Source organism: Coregonus lavaretus, assembly GCF_964263955.1.
Source record: "Coregonus lavaretus genome assembly, chromosome: 29".
Classification (NCBI taxonomy): domain Eukaryota; kingdom Metazoa; phylum Chordata; class Actinopteri; order Salmoniformes; family Salmonidae; genus Coregonus; species Coregonus lavaretus.
Window position 1 is genome coordinate 4,981,693 of NC_140016.1, and position 18,928 is coordinate 5,000,620.

At 44.3% G+C, this 18,928-nt stretch overlaps 1 protein-coding gene across 1 annotated transcript in view; it reads right to left on the bottom strand.

Moving 5' to 3' along the window:
- Positions 1–1,177: 1,177 nt before the first annotated feature.
- The window catches only part of LOC311105191 (copper-transporting ATPase 1-like), a 38,798-nt gene continuing 21,047 nt past the window's right edge, over positions 1,178–18,928 (bottom strand). The window contains exons 19-22 of the mRNA XM_084147247.1: positions 18,078–18,220; positions 17,561–17,764; positions 5,614–5,834; positions 1,178–2,213 (exon numbers count right to left, since the gene is read on the bottom strand). Coding sequence (XP_084003373.1) covers positions 1,940–2,213; positions 5,614–5,834; positions 17,561–17,764; positions 18,078–18,220 — 842 coding nt within the window. The 3' untranslated portion in view covers positions 1,178–1,939. The remainder of the gene's footprint in view (positions 2,214–5,613; positions 5,835–17,560; positions 17,765–18,077; positions 18,221–18,928) is intronic.

The following is an 18,928-nucleotide window of genomic DNA, read 5'->3' on the forward strand; positions in this document are numbered from 1 at the left end:
CTGAGACCCAGTTGTTACTGACCCAAGTCTTCCTGGTGCCCTCTGAGACCCAGTTGTTACTGACCCAAGTCTTCCTGGTGCTCTCTGAGACCCAGTTGTTACTGACCCAAGTCTTCCTGGTGCCCTCAGACCCAGTTGTTACTGACCCAAGTCTTCCTGGTGCCCTCTGAGACCCAGTTGTTACTGACCCAAGTCTTCCTGCTGCCCTCTGAGACCCAGTTGTTACTGACCCAAGTCTTCCTGGTGCCCTCTGAGACCCAGTTGTTACTGACCCAAGACTTCCTGGTGCCCTCTGAGACCCAGTTGTTACTGACCCAAGTCTTCCTGGTGCCCTCTGAGACCCAGTTGTTACTGACCCAAGTCTTCCTGGTGCCCTCTGAGACCCAGTTGTTACTGACCCAAGTCTTCCTGGTGCCCTCTGAGACCCAGTTGTTACTGACCCAAGTCTTCCTGGTGCCCTCTGAGACCCAGTTGTTACTGACCCAAGTCTTCCTGGTGCCCTCTGAGACCCAGTTGTTACTGACCCAAGTCTTCCTGGTGCCCTCTGAGACCCAGTTGTTACTGACCCAAGTCTTCCTGGTGCTCCCTGAGACCCAGTTGTTACTGACCCAAGTCTTCCTGGTGCCCTCTGAGACCCAGTTGTTACTGACCCAAGTCTTCCTGTTGCTCTCAGACCCAGTTGTTACTGACCCAAGTCTTCCTGGTGCCCTCAGACCCAGTTGTTACTGACCCAAGTCTTCCTGGTGCCCTGAGACCCATTTGTTACTGACCCAAGTCTTCCTGGTGCCCTCAGACCCAGTTGTTACTGACCCAAGTCTTCCTGGTGCCCTCTGAGACCCAGGGTTAAATCAAGTACCATGACATCCATCACATAGAAATAACGAAGAAGGAAGGAAGGATTGTGTTGTAGGAAATGTGCTCCAGCCAAGGAGAATGGCTCTTCTTTCTTATAATATTATCACTGTACACATTCAGTTCAAAGAACCATGGTCCTCCCGCAGACTCCTGCTCAGCATGGTGTTATATTTGGAATGTGTTGGACTTCGAGAGTCTACAATTGGCACTTGAGTAAGGTTTACTGGTACAAATGGTTCCATGAGTGTTCTGTAGTATGGGATTCGAGTTTATACTTCATACTGTAAATTCTTAAATGATTGCTCACATACAGTATATACTTCCTGATTAGAGAAAATGATGTTTATGTTGGAAACATGGATGACAAATTACATTGGTATATCCTCAACAACATTCCTTTGTTTTCCAAGGAAAATATATGACAAAGTACAAATAAGTACTGTGATAACATTGTTTCTGTTTTTAAATAAGGCGAATATAAATACTCTGTTATATAATCATAATACACAACAACACAATTATTACACTTCTGCTCCATCAGAAGGTAAGAAGGTTTTAAAAAGTCACTCATATTAAGTACACTTTTACATGGGGCACCATTTTAGAGTGTCTTCGGACAGATGTCAAAGATTGTCTCTGCAAACCTTCATATTATAAGCACATAGAAAAAGACAACACTTCTTCCTAATTGCTGACACCTGTATGGTCTTTCAGCAGACAGTCTTAACCCCCCTGGACAAAGAGAGTCAGAGCTCCTATAAACCCTAGTGTAAGATCCCGTCCCCTGTGGCCATTGAGAGTCAGAGCTCCTATAAACCCTAGTGTAAGATCCCGTCCCCTGTGGCCATTGACAAAAGACACTCTGGCAGCGGTAGTGAACACTGTCAGTCAGAGGGTGAGGGGCAACAGAAAGGCTTTTTCAAGTCAAAAGATGCCGCCCTGGGGTCACCTGTATAGATGGATGGGGCAATTAACCTATGTAACCCACTTAGTTTAGCATGGGCTAGCCTTTGCTACCTTAAGTTAGCTTAGCCTAGTCAAGCATATAATGGCTAAACCAAGGTTAAGTTAGCAAAGCATAGCCTCAGACAAACTCCTCCTCGCAGAGGGCCTCCCCCATCAGCAATGAGTGTTTGTTGGGTTCGCTGAGGGCCATGCTGTTGAGGGAGTGCTTTGATTGGAGGGAGTTGATGGAGGTGCGGCTGAAGTTGACAACGCGGTCCAATAGGCTCAGCCTGGGGGAGGAGCGGCGCAGCTCGCCCATGCCGATGTGGACGCTGACGTCTGATAGGCTCGCAGCGTGTCTCTTCTGACTGCCCCGACGAGACTCCAGCAGCTCAGCGCTGGGCTTAGTGTAGCTACAATCAGAGAGAGGAGAGTTAGTGTAGCTACACACAGAGAGAGGAGAGTTAGTGTAGCTACACACAGAGAGAGGAGAGTTAGTGTAGCTACAATCAGAGAGAGGAGAGTTAGTGTAGCTACAAACAGAGAGAGGAGAGTTAGTATAGCTACAAACAGAGAGAGGAGAGTTAGTGTAGCTACAATCAGAGAGAGGAGAGTTAGTGTAGCTACACACAGAGAGAGGAGAGTTAGTGTAGCTACAATCAGAGAGAGGAGAGTTAGTGTAGCTACACACAGAGAGAGGAGAGTTAGTGTAGCTACACACAGAGAGAGGAGAGTTAGTGTAGCTACAATCAGAGAGAGGAGAGTTAGTGTAGCTACAATCAGAGAGAGGAGAGTTAGTGTAGCTACAATCAGAGAGAGGAGAGTTAGTGTAGCTACAATCAGAGAGGGGAGAGTTAGTGTAGCTACAATCAGAGAGAGGAGAGTTAGTGTAGCTACAATCAGAGAGAGGCGAGTTAGTGTAGCTACAATCAGAGAGAGGAGAGTTAGTGTAGCTACAATCAGAGAGAGGAGAGTTAGTGTAGCTACAATCAGAGAGAGGAGAGTTAGTATAGCTACAAACAGAGAGAGGAGAGTTAGTGTAGCTACAAACAGAGAGAGGAGAGTTAGTGTAGCTACATTCAGAGAGAGGAGAGTTAGTGTAGCTACAAACAGAGAGAGGAGAGTTAGTGTAGCTACAAACAGAGAGAGGAGAGTTAGTGTAGCTACAAACAGAGAGAGGAGAGTTAGTGTAGCTACAATCAGAGAGAGGAGAGTTAGTGTAGCTACAATCAGAGAGAGGAGAGTTAGTGTAGCTACAAACAGAGAGAGGAGAGTTAGTGTAGCTACAATCAGAGAGAGGAGAGTTAGTTTAGCTACAAACAGAGAGAGGAGAGTTAGTGTAGCTACAGACAGAGAGAGGAGAGTTAGTGTAGCTACAAACAGAGAGAGGAGAGTTAGTGTAGCTACAAACAGAGAGAGGAGAGTTAGTGTAGCTACAAACAGAGAGAGGAGAGTTAGTGTAGCTACAGACAGAGAGAGGAGAGTTAGTGTAGCTACAAACAGAGAGAGGAGAGTTAGTGTAGCTACAATCAGAGAGAGGAGAGTTAGTGTAGCTACAAACAGAGAGAGGAGAGTTAGTGTAGCTACAAACAGAGAGAGGAGAGTTAGTGTAGCTACAATCAGAGAGAGGAGAGTTAGTGTAGCTACAATCAGAGAGAGGAGAGTTAGTGTAGCTACAAACAGAGAGAGGAGAGTTAGTGTAGCTACAATCAGAGAGAGGAGAGTTAGTGTAGCTACAAACAGAGAGAGGAGAGTTAGTGTAGCTACAATCAGAGAGAGGAGAGTTAGTGTAGCTACAAACAGAGAGAGGAGAGTTAGTGTAGCTACAATCAGAGAGAGGAGAGTTAGTGTAGCTACAAACAGAGAGAGGAGAGTTAGTGTAGCTACAAACAGAGAGGAGAGTTAGTGTAGCTACAAACAGAGAGAGGAGAGTTAGTGTAGCTACAATCAGAGAGAGGAGAGTTAGTGTAGCTACAGACAGAGAGAGGAGAGTTAGTGTAGCTACACACAGAGAGGAGAGTTAGTGTAGCTACACACAGAGAGAGGAGAGTTAGTGTAGCTACAAACAGAGAGAGGAGAGTTAGTGTAGCTACAAACAGAGAGAGGAGAGTTAGTGTAGCTACAGACAGAGAGAGGAGAGTTAGTGTAGCTACAATCAGAGAGAGGAGAGTTAGTGTAGCTACAATCAGAGAGAGGAGAGTTAGTGTAGCTACAATCAGAGAGAGGAGAGTTAGTGTAGCTACAAACAGAGAGAGGAGAGTTAGTGTAGCTACAATCAGAGAGAGGAGAGTTAGTGTAGCTACAAACAGAGAGAGGAGAGTTAGTGTAGCTACAATCAGAGAGAGGAGAGTTAGTGTAGCTACAAACAGAGAGAGGAGAGTTAGTGTAGCTACAATCAGAGAGAGGAGAGTTAGTGTAGCTACAAACAGAGAGAGGAGAGTTAGTGTAGCTACAAACAGAGAGGAGAGTTAGTGTAGCTACAAACAGAGAGAGGAGAGTTAGTGTAGCTACAGACAGAGAGAGGAGAGTTAGTGTAGCTACAAACAGAGAGAGGAGAGTTAGTGTAGCTACAAACAGAGAGAGGAGAGTTAGTGTAGCTACAATCAGAGAGAGGAGAGTTAGTGTAGCTACAATCAGAGAGAGGAGAGTTAGTGTAGCTACAATCAGAGAGAGGAGAGTTAGTGTAGCTACAAACAGAGAGAGGAGAGTTAGTGTAGCTACAATCAGAGAGAGGAGAGTTAGTGTAGCTACAAACAGAGAGAGGAGAGTTAGTGTAGCTACAATCAGAGAGAGGAGAGTTAGTGTAGCTACAAACAGAGAGAGGAGAGTTAGTGTAGCTACAATCAGAGAGAGGAGAGTTAGTGTAGCTACAAACAGAGAGAGGAGAGTTAGTGTAGCTACAAACAGAGAGGAGAGTTAGTGTAGCTACAAACAGAGAGAGGAGAGTTAGTGTAGCTACAGACAGAGAGAGGAGAGTTAGTGTAGCTACAAACAGAGAGAGGAGAGTTAGTGTAGCTACAAACAGAGAGAGGAGAGTTAGTGTAGCTACAATCAGAGAGAGGAGAGTTAGTGTAGCTACAAACAGAGAGAGGAGAGTTAGTGTAGCTACAAACAGAGAGAGGAGAGTTAGTGTAGCTACAATCAGAGAGAGGAGAGTTAGTGTAGCTACAAACAGAGAGAGGAGAGTTAGTGTAGCTACAATCAGAGAGAGGAGAGTTAGTGTAGCTACAAACAGAGAGAGGAGAGTTAGTGTAGCTACAGACAGAGAGAGGAGAGTTAGTGTAGCTACAAACAGAGAGAGGAGAGTTAGTGTAGCTACAAACAGAGAGAGGAGAGTTAGTGTAGCTACAATCAGAGAGAGGAGAGTTAGTGTAGCTACAAACAGAGAGAGGAGAGTTAGTGTAGCTACAAACAGAGAGAGGAGAGTTAGTGTAGCTACAATCAGAGAGAGGAGAGTTAGTGTAGCTACAAACAGAGAGAGGAGAGTTAGTGTAGCTACAATCAGAGAGAGGAGAGTTAGTGTAGCTACAAACAGAGAGAGGAGAGTTAGTGTAGCTACAATCAGAGAGAGGAGAGTTAGTGTAGCTAAAAACAGAGAGAGGAGAGTTAGTGTAGCTACAAACAGAGAGAGGAGAGTTAGTGTAGCTACACACAGAGAGGGGAGAGTCATAACACACTAAGACACTACAAGTTGCAGTTCAGTTCTGGATTTAGAGTAACTGCAAGAAGAGGGTGGTTAGGAGAGCTAAGACACACACACACAATACTCAAATACCACAGTTTGATGGGAAACTGGCCACTCTGCTAACTCACCATTTGAGTAGTAGAGAGGACAGCACCACAGAGACAGAGGAGAAGGCCATGGCAGCGGAACCCATCCATGGCTGGAGAACCAGACCAACGGGCATGAACACACCAGCAGCGATAGGGATCCCCACCAGGTTATAGATGAGAGCAAACACAAAGTTGATCCTGATTCTCTCCACAGTCTTCTTGGAAAGGTCAATACTCCCCACCACATCCAGCAGGTCATTCTGGACAGTGGATTGAGAGCGCGAGAGATGGGGGAGAGAGAGCGCGAGAGATGGGGGAGAGAGAGAGAGATGAGAGACGGGGGTGAGAGAGATGGGAGAGAGAGAGAGAGAGAGCGAGAGATGGGGGCGAGAGAGAGAGAGAGAGAGAGATATGAGAGAGACGGGGGTGAGAGAGAGAGAGAGAGAGAGATGAGGGCGAGAGAGAGAGAGATGAGAGAGACGGGGGCGAGAGAGAGAGAGAGAGAGATGGGGGCGAGAGAGAGAGAGAGAGAGAGAGAGAGAGATGAGAGAGATGGGGGCGAGAGAGATGGGAGAGAGATGAGAGAGACGGGGGCGAGAGAGATGAGAGAGAGAGAGAGAGAGAGAGAGAGAGATGGGGGCGAGAGAGATGAGAGAGAGAGAGAGAGAGAGAGAGAGAGATGAGAGAGACGGGGGCGAGAGAGAGAGAGAGAGATGAGAGAGATGGGAGAGAGAGAGAGAGAGATGAGAGAGACGGGGCGAGAGAGATGGGAGAGAGAGAGAGAGAGAGAGAGAGAGAGAGAGAGAGAGAGAGAGAGAGAGAGAGAGAGAGACAGAGAGATGAGAGAGAGAGAGAGAGATGAGAGAGAGAGATGGGGGCGAGAGAGATGGGAGAGAGAGAAAGAGAGATGAGAGAGACGGGAGCGAGAGAGATGGGAGAGAGAGAGAGAGAGAGATGAGAGAGACGGGGGCGAGAGAGAGAGAGAGAGAGATGAGAGAGATGGGGGCGAGGGAGAGAGAGAGAGAGATGAGAGAGACGGGGGCGAGAGAGAGAGAGAGAGAGAGAGAGAGAGAGAGAGAGAGAGATGGGGCGAGAGAGATGGGAGAGAGAGAGAGAGAGATGAGAGACGGGGGCGAGAGAGATGGGAGAGAGAGAGAGAGAGAGACGGGGCGAGAGAGAGAGAGAGAGAGAGAGATGGGAGAGAGAGAGAGAGATGGGAGAGAGAGAGAGAGAGAATGAGAGATAGAGAGAGAGAGAGACGGGGGCGAGAGAGATGGGAGAGAGAGAGGAGAGAGAGAGAGACAGAGAGACAGAGAGAGAGAGAGACAGAGAGAGAGAGAGAGACAGAGAGACAGAGAGAGAGAGACAGAGAGAGAGAGAGAGAGAGAAAGTAAAACTTAGTATATGAGACAAACTGAGCTTTACCGTTAAAATAACATTTAGCAATTCTTAAAAACCCATTTGAGGCAGACAGAAGACAGGGAGGCAGACAGAAGACAGGGAGGCAGACAGAAGACAGGGAGGCAGACAGAAGACAGGGAGGCAGACAGAAGACAGGGAGGCAGACAGAAGACAGGGAGGCAGACAGAAGACAGGTGACAGGTAGGCAGACAGAGGACAGATGACAGGGTGGCAGATAGAGGACAGATGACAGGTAGGCAGACAGAGGACAGATGACAGGTAGGCAGACAGAGGACAGATGACAGGTAGGCAGACAGTGGTCAAAGGACAGAGGACAGATAACAGGCAGATAACAGGGAGGCAGACAGAGATGAGAAGATAAAAGGGGAAACCGAGACATTAACATCTAGCGATTCTCAGACATGTTAACATCTAGCGATTCTCAGACATATTAACATCTAGCGATTCTCAGACATATTAACATCTAGCGATTATCAGAAAGAAAATGTGGCGCCGGAGATTTGACCGGCAAAATTTTAATTCACCAGACATTTGAGAAATGTACCTGACCCATATCCATTGGGCGCGTAACCTGATTAGGGCGTCCACCCACGGTGCTCAGAATGACAGAAATCATGCATAGTCACTTTACAAATTATTGGATGGATGGATGAGATCTAAAAGCTTCTGCCAGTGGCTCGATAGCCAAAGAAAAAAGGAGAGGACTAGCAGGGCAACCCTGTCTTGTGCCATGTGATCGAGAGAACTGGGAGGAAACATTTCCATTAGTCAGGATCTGAGCTACCGGACATTTGTACATTAATCTAATCAGACCTACAGTGGGGAGAACAAGTATTTGATACACTGCCGATTTTGCAGGTTTTCCTACTTACAAAGCATGTAGAGGTCTGTAATTTTTTATCATAGGTACACTTCAACTGTGAGAGACGGAATCTAAAACAAAAATCCAGAAAATCACATTGTATGATTTTAAAGTAATTAATTTGCATTTTATTGCATGACATAAGTATTTGATCACCTACCAACCAGTAAGAATTCCGGCTCTCACAGACCTGTTCGTTTTTCTTTAAGAAGCCCTCCTGTTCTCCACTCATTACCTGTATTAACTGCACCTGTTTGAACTCGTTACCTGTATAAAAGACACCTGTCCACACACTCATCAAACAGACTCCAACCTCTCCACAATGGCCAAGACCAGAGAGCTGTGTAAGGACATCAGGGATAAAATTGTAGACCTGCACAAGGCTGGGGTGGGCTACAGGACAATAGGCAAGCAGCTTGGTGAGAAGGCAACAACTGTTGGCGCAATTATTAGAAAATGGAAGAAGTTCAAGATGACGGTCAATCACCCTCAGTCTGGGGCTCCATGCAAGATCTCACCTCGTGGGGCATCAATGATCATGAGGAAGGTGAGGGATCAGCCCAGAATTACACGGCAGGACCTGGTCAATGACCTGAAGAGAGCTGGGACCACAGTCTCAAAGAAAACCATTACTAACACACTACGCCGTCATGGATTAAAATCCTGCAGCGCACGCAAGGTCCCCCTGCTCAAGCCAGCGCATGTCCAGGCCCGTCTGAAGTTTGCCAATGACCATCTGGATGATCCAGAGGAGGAATGGGAGAAGGTCATGTAGTCTGATGAGACAAAAATAGAGCTTTTTGGTTTAAACTCCACTCGCCGTGTTTGGAGGAAGAAGAAGGATGAGTACAACCCCAAGAACACCATCCCAACCGTGAAGCATGGAGGTGTAAACATCATTCTTTGGGAATGCTTTTCTGCAAAGGGGACAGGACGACTGCACCGTATTGAGGGGAGGATGGATGGGGCCATGCATCGCGAGATCTTGGCCAACAACCTCCTTCCCTCAGTAAGAGCACTGAAGATGGGTCGTGGCTGGGTCTTCCAGCATGACAACGACCCGAAACACACAGCCAGGGCAACTAAGGAGTGGCTCCGTAAGAAGCATCTCAAGTTCCTGGAGTGGCATAGCCAGTCTCCAGACCTGAACCCAATAGAACATCTTTGGAGGGAGCTGAAAGTCTGTATTGCCCAGCGACAGCCCCGAAACCTGAAGGATCTGGAGAAGGTCTGTATGGAGGAGTGGGCCAAAATCCCTGCTGCAGTGTGTGCAAACCTGGTCAAGACCTACATTAAACGTATGATCTCTGTAATTGCAAACAAAGGTTTCTGTACCAAATATTAAGTTCTGCTTTTCTGATGTATCAAATACTTATGTCATGCAATAAAATGCTAATTAATTACTTTAAAATCATACAATGTGTTTTTCTGGATTTTTGTTTTAGATTCCGTCTCTCACAGTTGAAGTGTACCTATGATAAAAATTACAGACCTCTACATACTTTGTAAGTAGGAAAACCTGCAAAATCAGCAGTGTATCAAATACTTGTTCTCCCCACTGTACATACTTAGGTCCAATATTCATCCTATGTAAAACTTCAAACAGGTAGTAACATTCTATGCGTTCAAAAGCTTTTTTCCGCATCTAATGAAGCCGCCACTACAGGTTCTTGGTCATTCTCTACATAATATTAAATAATCTGATATCAGGAGATGAGCGGTTTCTTACAAAGCCTGTTTGGTCCATATTTACATTTACATTTTAGTCATTTAGCAGACGCTCTTATCCAGAGCGACTTACAGTTAGTGAATACATTTTTGTATTTTGTATTTTTTATACTGGCCCCCCGTGGAAATCGAACCCACAACCCTGGCGTTGCAAACGCCATGCTCTATCAACTGAGCTACATCCCTGCCGGCCATTCCCTCCCCTACCCTGGACGACGCTGGGCCAATTGTGCGCCGCCCATGAGTCTCCCGGTCGCGGCCGGCTGCGACAGAGCCTGGATTCGAACCAGGATCTCTAGTGGCACAGTTAGCACTGCATCGCAGACCACTGCGCCACTCAGGAGACTATCATATCAACCAAGTCAGGAAGAACCTTATCTAGTCTAAGAGCTATGAGTTTTGCAAGAATGTTATATGAAGTGTTCAATAAAGATATTGGTCTACACGACCCACAAAGCAGAGGATCTTTCCCGGGTTTTAACAACACTGTGATCAGTGCTTGTTCCAGTGCGTCTGGGAGCGTTTCTGTCTCTATGGCATAATTAAACATATTGCAAAGGGGCTCAATTAGTTTGGGTAAAAAGGATCTATAGAATTCAATAGGGAATCCGTCTAACCCTGGTGATTTTCCGCCAGCAGTGTTGAAAATGGATTCCCTAATTTCCTCAGATGTAATCTCTTTCTCCAAGTACTCTCTATCCTCATTAGTTAAAAGCTTGTAAATTGAGTTTGTTCAAAAACTCCTGCGTTGTGTCAGGGGCATCCCCTGCAGACTTGTACAATGTTTCATACTCCGGCGGAGCGCCAAAAGCGATGACCACAAACGCACTCAAGCAGCGCAGGAAAAAAGACATCAAGCTATGATGAATAAATGAAAACCTTTACCAGACGATAACTATTATCCCTGAAATATAACATAGAGACAATTAGTTAAACAATCGCCATCATCCTGAGTTCACCCTCCCAACCACCCCAAAAAAAATATATATATACAGTGGCAAGAGAAAGTATGTGAACCCTTTGGAATTACCTGGATTTCTGCATAAATTGATCATCAAATTTGATCTGATCTTCATCTAAGTCACAACAATATAGAAACACAGTCTGCTTAAACTAATAACACACAAATTATTGTATTTTTCTTGTCTATATTGAATACATCATTTAAACATTCACAGTGTAGGTTGGAAAAAGTATGTGAACCATGGTTTGGGGCTGCTTTGCTGCCTCAGGACCTGGACAGCTTGCTATCATCGACAGAAAAATTAATTCCCAAGTTTATCAAGACATTTTGCAGGAGAATGTAAGGCTATCTGTCCGCCAAATGAAGCTCAACAGAAGTTGGGTGATGCAGCAGGACAACGACCCAAAACACAGAAGTAAATCAACACCCGAATGGCTTCAACAGAAGAAAGTGGCCCAGTCAGAGTCCCGACCTCCTGGCCCAGTCAGAGTCCCGACCTCCTGGCCCGGTCAGAGTCCCGACCTCCTGGCCCAATCAGAGTCCTGACCTCCTGGCCCAATCAGAGTCCCGATATCAACCCGATTGAGATGCTGTGGCTTGACCTCAAGAGAGTGGTTCACACCAGACATCCCAAGAATATGGCTGAACTGAAACAGTTTTGTAAAGAGGAATGGTCCAAAATTCCTCCTGACCGTTGTGCACGTCTGATCCACAACTACAGAAAACGTTTGGTTGAGGTTATTGCTGCCAAAGGAGGGTCAACCAGTTATTAAATCCAAGGGTTCACATACTTTTTCCACCCTGCACTGTGAATGTTTAAATGATGTATTCATTAAAGACATGAAAACGTATAATTGTTTGTGTGTTATTAGTTTAAGCAGACTGTGTTTGTCTACTGTTGTGACTTAGATGAAGATCAGATCAAATCTTATGACCCATTTCGGCAGAAATCCAGCTAATTCCAAAGGGTTCAAATACTTTTTTTTGCCACTGTATATGCGCACGTGTGTGCATGTACACACACACAACTGTACAGCTATCAGCTAGCTGGCAGTTAGGTGGCCAGCCAGTGAGTAACTTCTCCCTGCCTCTGTATCACTAACGCTAGCATACATCTCTAACAATAAACAAGCCAGCAAACGTAATAGTAGCTCAAATTCCCTGAAGTAATATAAACAACATAGTTAGGCTTGAAACCCAGTCTAAAGTCACATAACTATTTAACCAAACCCGACCTCTATGCGTAAAATAAAAGTATACAGAAAAAAAATTGCATAGTGTGGCTTTAGTTATACTCACACCCTTGTAAACGTAGCGAGCTGGCTAAATAGCGCAGCCAACATTAACTATGATCCAACGTTACCTCGCAAGTCATTATCGCACTTGCCATCTATCCAGCCAGCCGTGCCAGCCAGTCGATCCAATGAGTCATCTCGTTGTATCCTCATGATCTAACAGTTCACTATCCACTGTATCCAAGTTCAAAAGACAGTTCCTCATGATGGAGTAGACGGGAACAAGTCAGGGAGTTCTTTCCTCATGTATGTTTCAGCCGTCTTCACAAAGTCAAACTTGCGCTCACCATTCTTGGTTTCCATCCAGAAAGTCGCCGGTTAGCGCAGGCCGTATGCCAAGCCTCCTCTTGTGTGGTATGGGAGAAAGATCCGGAAAGATCATGATTCTGGCATCTCCGTACTTGAGCTCTCCCTTTGCTCGGGCAGCAGAGAGGATGCGGACAGAGTCCTGGTACCGTAGAAATGTAATGACAAATGCCCTGGGTGCAACCTGGCCAGGCAGCCGCCTCCGTAGCGTGCGATGGGCCCTTTCGATTTCCAGTGGGTGCACATCATTTTTGATGAGGCGTTCTGAAAGTGTCTCTTGGATTTCTGTTATACAGTGGGGAAAAAAAGTATTTAGTCAGCCACCAATTGTGCAAGTTCTCCCACTTAAAAAGATGAGAGAGGCCTGTAATTTTCATCATAGGTACACGTCAACTATGACAGACAAAATGAGAAAAAACAATCCAGAAAATCACATTCTAGGATTTTTTATGAATTTATTTGCAAATTATGGTGGAAAATAAGTATTTGTTCAATAACAAAAGTTTCTCAATACTTTGTTATATACCCTTTGTTGGCAATGACACAGGTCAAACGTTTTCTGTAAGTCTTCACAAGGTTTTCACACACTGTTGCTGGTATTTTGGCCCATTCCTCCATGCAGATCTCCTCTAGAGCAGTGATGTATTGGGGCTGTCGCTGGGCAACACGGACTTTCAACTCCCTCCAAAGATTTTCTATGGGGTTGAGATCTGGAGACTGGCTAGGCCACTCCAGGACCTTGAAATGCTTCTTACGAAGCCACTCCTTCGTTGCCCGGGCGGTGTGTTTGGGATCATTGTCATGCTGAAAGACCCAGCCACGTTTCATCTTCAATGCCCTTGCTGATGGAAGGAGGTTTTCACTCAAAATCTCACGATACATGGCCCCATTCATTCTTTCCTTTACACGGATCAGTCGTCCTGGTCCCTTTGCAGAAAAACAGCCCCAAAGCATGATGTTTCCACCCCCATGCTTCACAGTAGGTATGGTGTTCTTTGGATGCAACTCAGCATTCTTTGTCCTCCAAACACGACGAGTTTAGTTTTTACCAAAAAGTTAAATTTTGGTTTCATCTGACCATATGACATTCTCCCAATCCTCTTCTGGATCATCCAAATGCACTCTAGCAAACTTCAGACGGGCCTGGACATGTACTGGCTTAAGCAGGGGGACACGTCTGGCACTGCAGGAGTCCCTGGCGGCGTAGTGTGTTACTGATGGTAGGCTTTGTTACTTTGGTCCCAGCTCTCTGCAGGTCATTCACTAGGTCCCCCCGTGTGGTTCTGGGATTTTTGCTCACTGTTCTTGTGATAATTTTGACCCCACGGGGTGAGATCTTGCGTGGAGCCCCAGATCGAGGGAGATTATCAGTGGTCTTGTATGTCTTCCATTTCCTAATAATTGCTCCCACAGTTGATTTCTTCAAACCAAGCTGCTTACCTATTGCAGATTCAGTCTTCCCAGCCTGGTGCAGGTCTACAATTTTGTTTCTGGTGTCTTTTGACAGCTCTTTGGTCTTGGCCATAGTGGAGTTTGGAGTGTGACTGTTTGAAGTTGTGGACAGGTGTCTTTTATACTGATAACAAGTTCAAACAGGTGCCATTAATACAGGTAACGAGTGGAGGACAGAGGAGCCTCTTAAAGAAGAAGTTACAGGTCTGTGAGAGCCAGAAATCTTGCTTGTTTGTAGGTGACCAAATACTTATTTTCCACCATAATTTGCAAATAAATTCATAAAAAATCCTACAATGTGATTTTCTGGATTTTTTTTCTCAATTTGTCTGGCATAGTTGACGTGTACCTATGATGAATATTACAGGCCTCTCTCATCTTTTTAAGTGGGAGAACTTGCACAATTGGTGGCTGACTAAATACTTTTTTTCCCCACTGTACCTTGTCCATCTCCATTCTGAACCATGCTGGTGCTTCTTCCGAGCTAGCATCCGCCGAGGCCGAAGACGGGCTGTCAGAGGGGGGCACTTTTCCATGCCTCGTCTGAGGCTTTGCAAGATTGGGCATCTTTTGTTTTGGCGATAAAATAGTTGTTTTAACTTCCAACTCACTATTAACGAACAGGCAAACCGTGTCAAAATGCCTTTACAAATTGCTAAAGTTAGAGGACGCAACGCAGACTCGTCTTCTTAGAGCTTCGACATTGCCGGAAGTCCTCATCGTAGCTCTTTTTAATCGTGGCCATCAAAACTGTTAACACACGATTGCATTTAGAATTGTTGTGCAATTGGGCTTATAAAAGCATGTTTCACTCCGGCAGCAACAATGAGCTGTTTGAGAAGCCGTAGCAGCAGCTTTCGCTCCATCTTGACAGATTTCCGCTCATCATGCTGTGATGAATATGATACATAACGATTTACGAAGCTCCAATTAAATTCCACTAAAGTATGCAAATGAACCTATAGACCAATAAGCATGTATTTCCATCAATGAATAGGCAAAAAAAAAAGCATAATTTTGCAATGGGATTTTTTTTCTTGTCCCGGGCAATTGGACGGTGTCAATTTTATTCATCAGCTTTTCATTTCATTTTTTGGGCCAAAAGCCAGCTATTACTGGCTAACAGAAACCCTGAGACAGACATATTAACATGTAGAGATTATCAGACAGACATATTAACATGTAGAGATTATCAGACAGACATATTAACATGTAGAGATTATCAGACAGACATATTAACATGTCGAGATTATCAGACAGACATATTAACATGTCGAGATTATCAGACAGACATATTAACATGTCGAGATTATCAGACAGACATATTAACATGTCGGGATTATCAGACAGACATATTAACATGTCGAGATTATCAGACAGACATATTAACATGTCGGGATTATCAGACAGACATGTTAACATGTCGAGATTATCAGACAGACATATTAACATGTCGAGATTATCAGACAGACATATTAACATGTCGAGATTATCAGACAGACATATTAACATGTCGAGATTATCAGACAGACATATTAACATGTCGAGATTATCAGACAGACATATTAACATGTCGAGATTATCAGACAGACATATTAACATGTCGAGATTATCAGACAGACATATTAACATGTCGAGATTATCAGACAGACATATTAACATGTCGAGATTATCAGACAGACATATTAACATGTCGAGATTATCAGACAGACATATTAACATGTAGAGATGATCAGACAGACATATTAACATGTCGAGATTATCAGACAGACATATTAACATGTCGAGATTATCAGACAGACATATTAACATGTCGAGATTATCAGACAGACATATTAACATGTCGAGATTATCAGACAGACATATTAACATGTCGAGATTATCAGACAGACATGTTAACATGTCGAGATTATCAGACAGACATATTAACATGTAGGGATTATCAGACAGACATATTAACATGTCGAGATTATCAGACAGACATATTAACATGTCGAGATTATCAGACAGACATTAACATGTCGAGATTATCAGACAGACATATTAACATGTCGAGATTATCAGACAGACATATTAACATGTCGAGATTATCAGACAGACATGTTAACATGTAGAGATTATCAGACAGACATATTAACATGTCGAGATTATCAGACAGACATATTAACATGTCGAGATTATCAGACAGACATGTTAACATGTCGAGATTATCAGACAGACATATTAACATGTCGAGATTATCAGACAGACATATTAACATGTCGAGATTATCAAACAGACATATTAACATGTCGAGATTATCAGACAGACATATTAACATGTCGAGATTATCAGACAGACATATTAACATGTCGAGATTATCAGACAGACATGTTAACATGTAGAGATTATCAGACAGACATTAACATGTCGAGATTATCAGACAGACATATTAACATGTCGAGATTATCAGACAGACATATTAACATGTCGAGATTATCAGACAGACATATTAACATGTCGGGATTATCAGACAGACATATTAACATGTCGAGATTATCAGACAGACATATTAACATGTCGAGATTATCAGACAGACATATTAACATGTAGAGATTATCAGACAGACATATTAACATGTAGAGATTATCAGACAGACATATTAACATGTGGAGATTATCAGACAGACATATTAACATGTCGAGATTATCAGACAGACATATTAACATTTCGAGATTATCAGACAGACATATTAACATGTCGAGATTATCAGACAGACATGTTAACATGTCGAGATTATCAGACAGACATATTAACATGTCGAGATTATCAGACAGACATATTAACATGTCAAAATTATCAGACAGACATGTTAACATGTCGAGATTATCAGACAGACATATTAACATGTCGAGATTATCAGACAGACATATTAACATGTAGAGATTATCAGACAGACATATTAACATGTCGAGATTATCAGACAGACATGTTAACATGTCGAGATTATCAGACAGACATATTAACATGTCGAGATTATCAGACAGACATGTTAACATGTCGAGATTATCAGACAGACATATTAACATGTCGAGATTATCAGACAGACATATTAACATGTCGAGATTATCAGACAGACATATTAACATGTCGAGATTATCAGACAGACATATTAACATGTCGAGATTATCAGACAGACATATTAACATGTCGAGATTATCAGACAGACATATTAACATGTAGGGATTATCAGACAGACATATTAACATGTCGAGATTATCAGACAGACATATTAACATGTCGAGATTATCAGACAGACATATTAACATGTCGAGATTATCAGACAGACATATTAACATGTCGAGATTATCAGACAGACATGTTAACATGTAGGGATTATCAGACAGACATATTAACATGTCGAGATTATCAGACAGACATTAACATGTCGAGATTATCAGACAGACATATTAACATGTCGAGATTATCAGACAGACATATTAACATGTCGAGATTATCAGACAGACATATTAACATGTCGAGATTATCAGACAGACATATTAACATGTCGAGATTATCAGACAGACATATTAACATGTCGAGATTATCAGACAGACATGTTAACATGTCGAGATTATCAGACAGACATATTAACATGTCGAGATTATCAGACAGACATATTAACATGTCGAGATTATCAGACAGACATATTAACATGTAGAGATTATCAGACAGACATGTTAACATGTAGAGATTATCAGACAGACATGTTAACATGTAGAGATTATCAGACAGACATGTTAACATGTAGAGATTATCAGACAGACAGACATTAACATGTAGGGATTATCAGACAGACATGTTAACATGTAGAGATTATCAGACAGACAGACATTAACATGTAGGGATTATCAGACAGACAGGCAGACATATTAACATGTAACCACACCAAGTCTAGTCTTGCCCTCTTCTCCTCACCCTGATCAGCACCACATCAGCTGCCTCTATGGCCACGTCAGTGCCCGTTCCTATGGCGATGCCAACATCTGCCATGGCCAGAGCGGGCGAGTCGTTGACCCCGTCACCCACCATGGCCACCCTCTTCCCTGCCTGCTGCAGCTGCTCTACCATGGCAACCTTGTGGGATGGCAGCACCTCCGCAAACACCTTCCTGATACCCACCTGGAGGAGAGACAGAGACAGCTAAATTACAGTTCACAAAGCCACTATAAAACTACATGTGGGTTCTTTAGCAGATGCTCTTATTACAGAGTGACTTACAAAACGACATTCCTTTTCATCTGCAAATAATGTTCTGGTTCAGTGCATTCATTCATCAAAATCCCAAGCCATTATATTTGCATGTAGTAGTCTATGTAGTCTCCTAAACACAGCTCTTTGATGGCTTGAATAACCTGAGTTGGGAAGATGAAATGTGTACATGGATCCCCAGACCTTATGAAGACCACCTAGCCAATCCAGTCCTGTCCCGTACCTGAGCAGCGATGGCCTGTGCCGTCCTGCTGTTGTCTCCAGTCATCAGAATCACTTCCAGACCCATGGCCTGCAGGGTGTGAACCACCAACTCTGCCTCTGGCTTCACTGTGTCTGCTATGGCTATCATCGCACAAAGCAGACCTACACAGAGAGAGAAGGAGAGGGTGACAGAGGGAGAGAGACAGAGGGAGAGAGACAGAGGGAGAGACAGAGGGAGAGACAGACAGAGAGACAGAGGTAGAGAGCAGGAGAGACAGAGGGAGAGAGAGGGAGAGACAGGGGTGGTGGTGAGAGAGAGAGGGGTGGTGAGAGAGAGAGAGGGGTGGTGAGAGAGAGGGGGTGGAGAGAGAGAGACAGAGGGAGAGGGTGGTGAGAGATGAGAGAGAAAGAGATGGTGGTGAGAGAGAGCGAGGGTGGTGAGAGAAAGGGTGGTGAGAGACAGAGAGAGAGAGAGGGTGGTGAGAGAGAGAGAGAGAGAGGGTGGTGAGAGAGAGACAGAGGGTGGTGAGAGAGCGGGAGAGGGTAGTGAGAGAAAGAGAGAGAGAGAGAGAGAGAGTGGTAGGAGAGAGAGAGTGGGTGGTGAGAGAGAGAGAGAGTGGTGGTGAGAGAGAGGGGGTGGAGAGAGAGAGACAGAGGAAGAGGGTGGTGAGAGACAGACAGAGAGAGACAGAGTGGTGAGAGATGAGATAGAGAAAGAGAGGGTGGTGAGAGAGAGCGAGGGTGGTGAGAGAAAGGGTGGTGAGAGACAGAGAGAGAGAGAGGGTGGTGAGAGAGAAAGAGAGAGAGGGTGGAGAGAGAGCGGGAGAGGGTAGTGAGAGAAAGAGAGAGAGTGGTAGGAGAGAGAGTGGG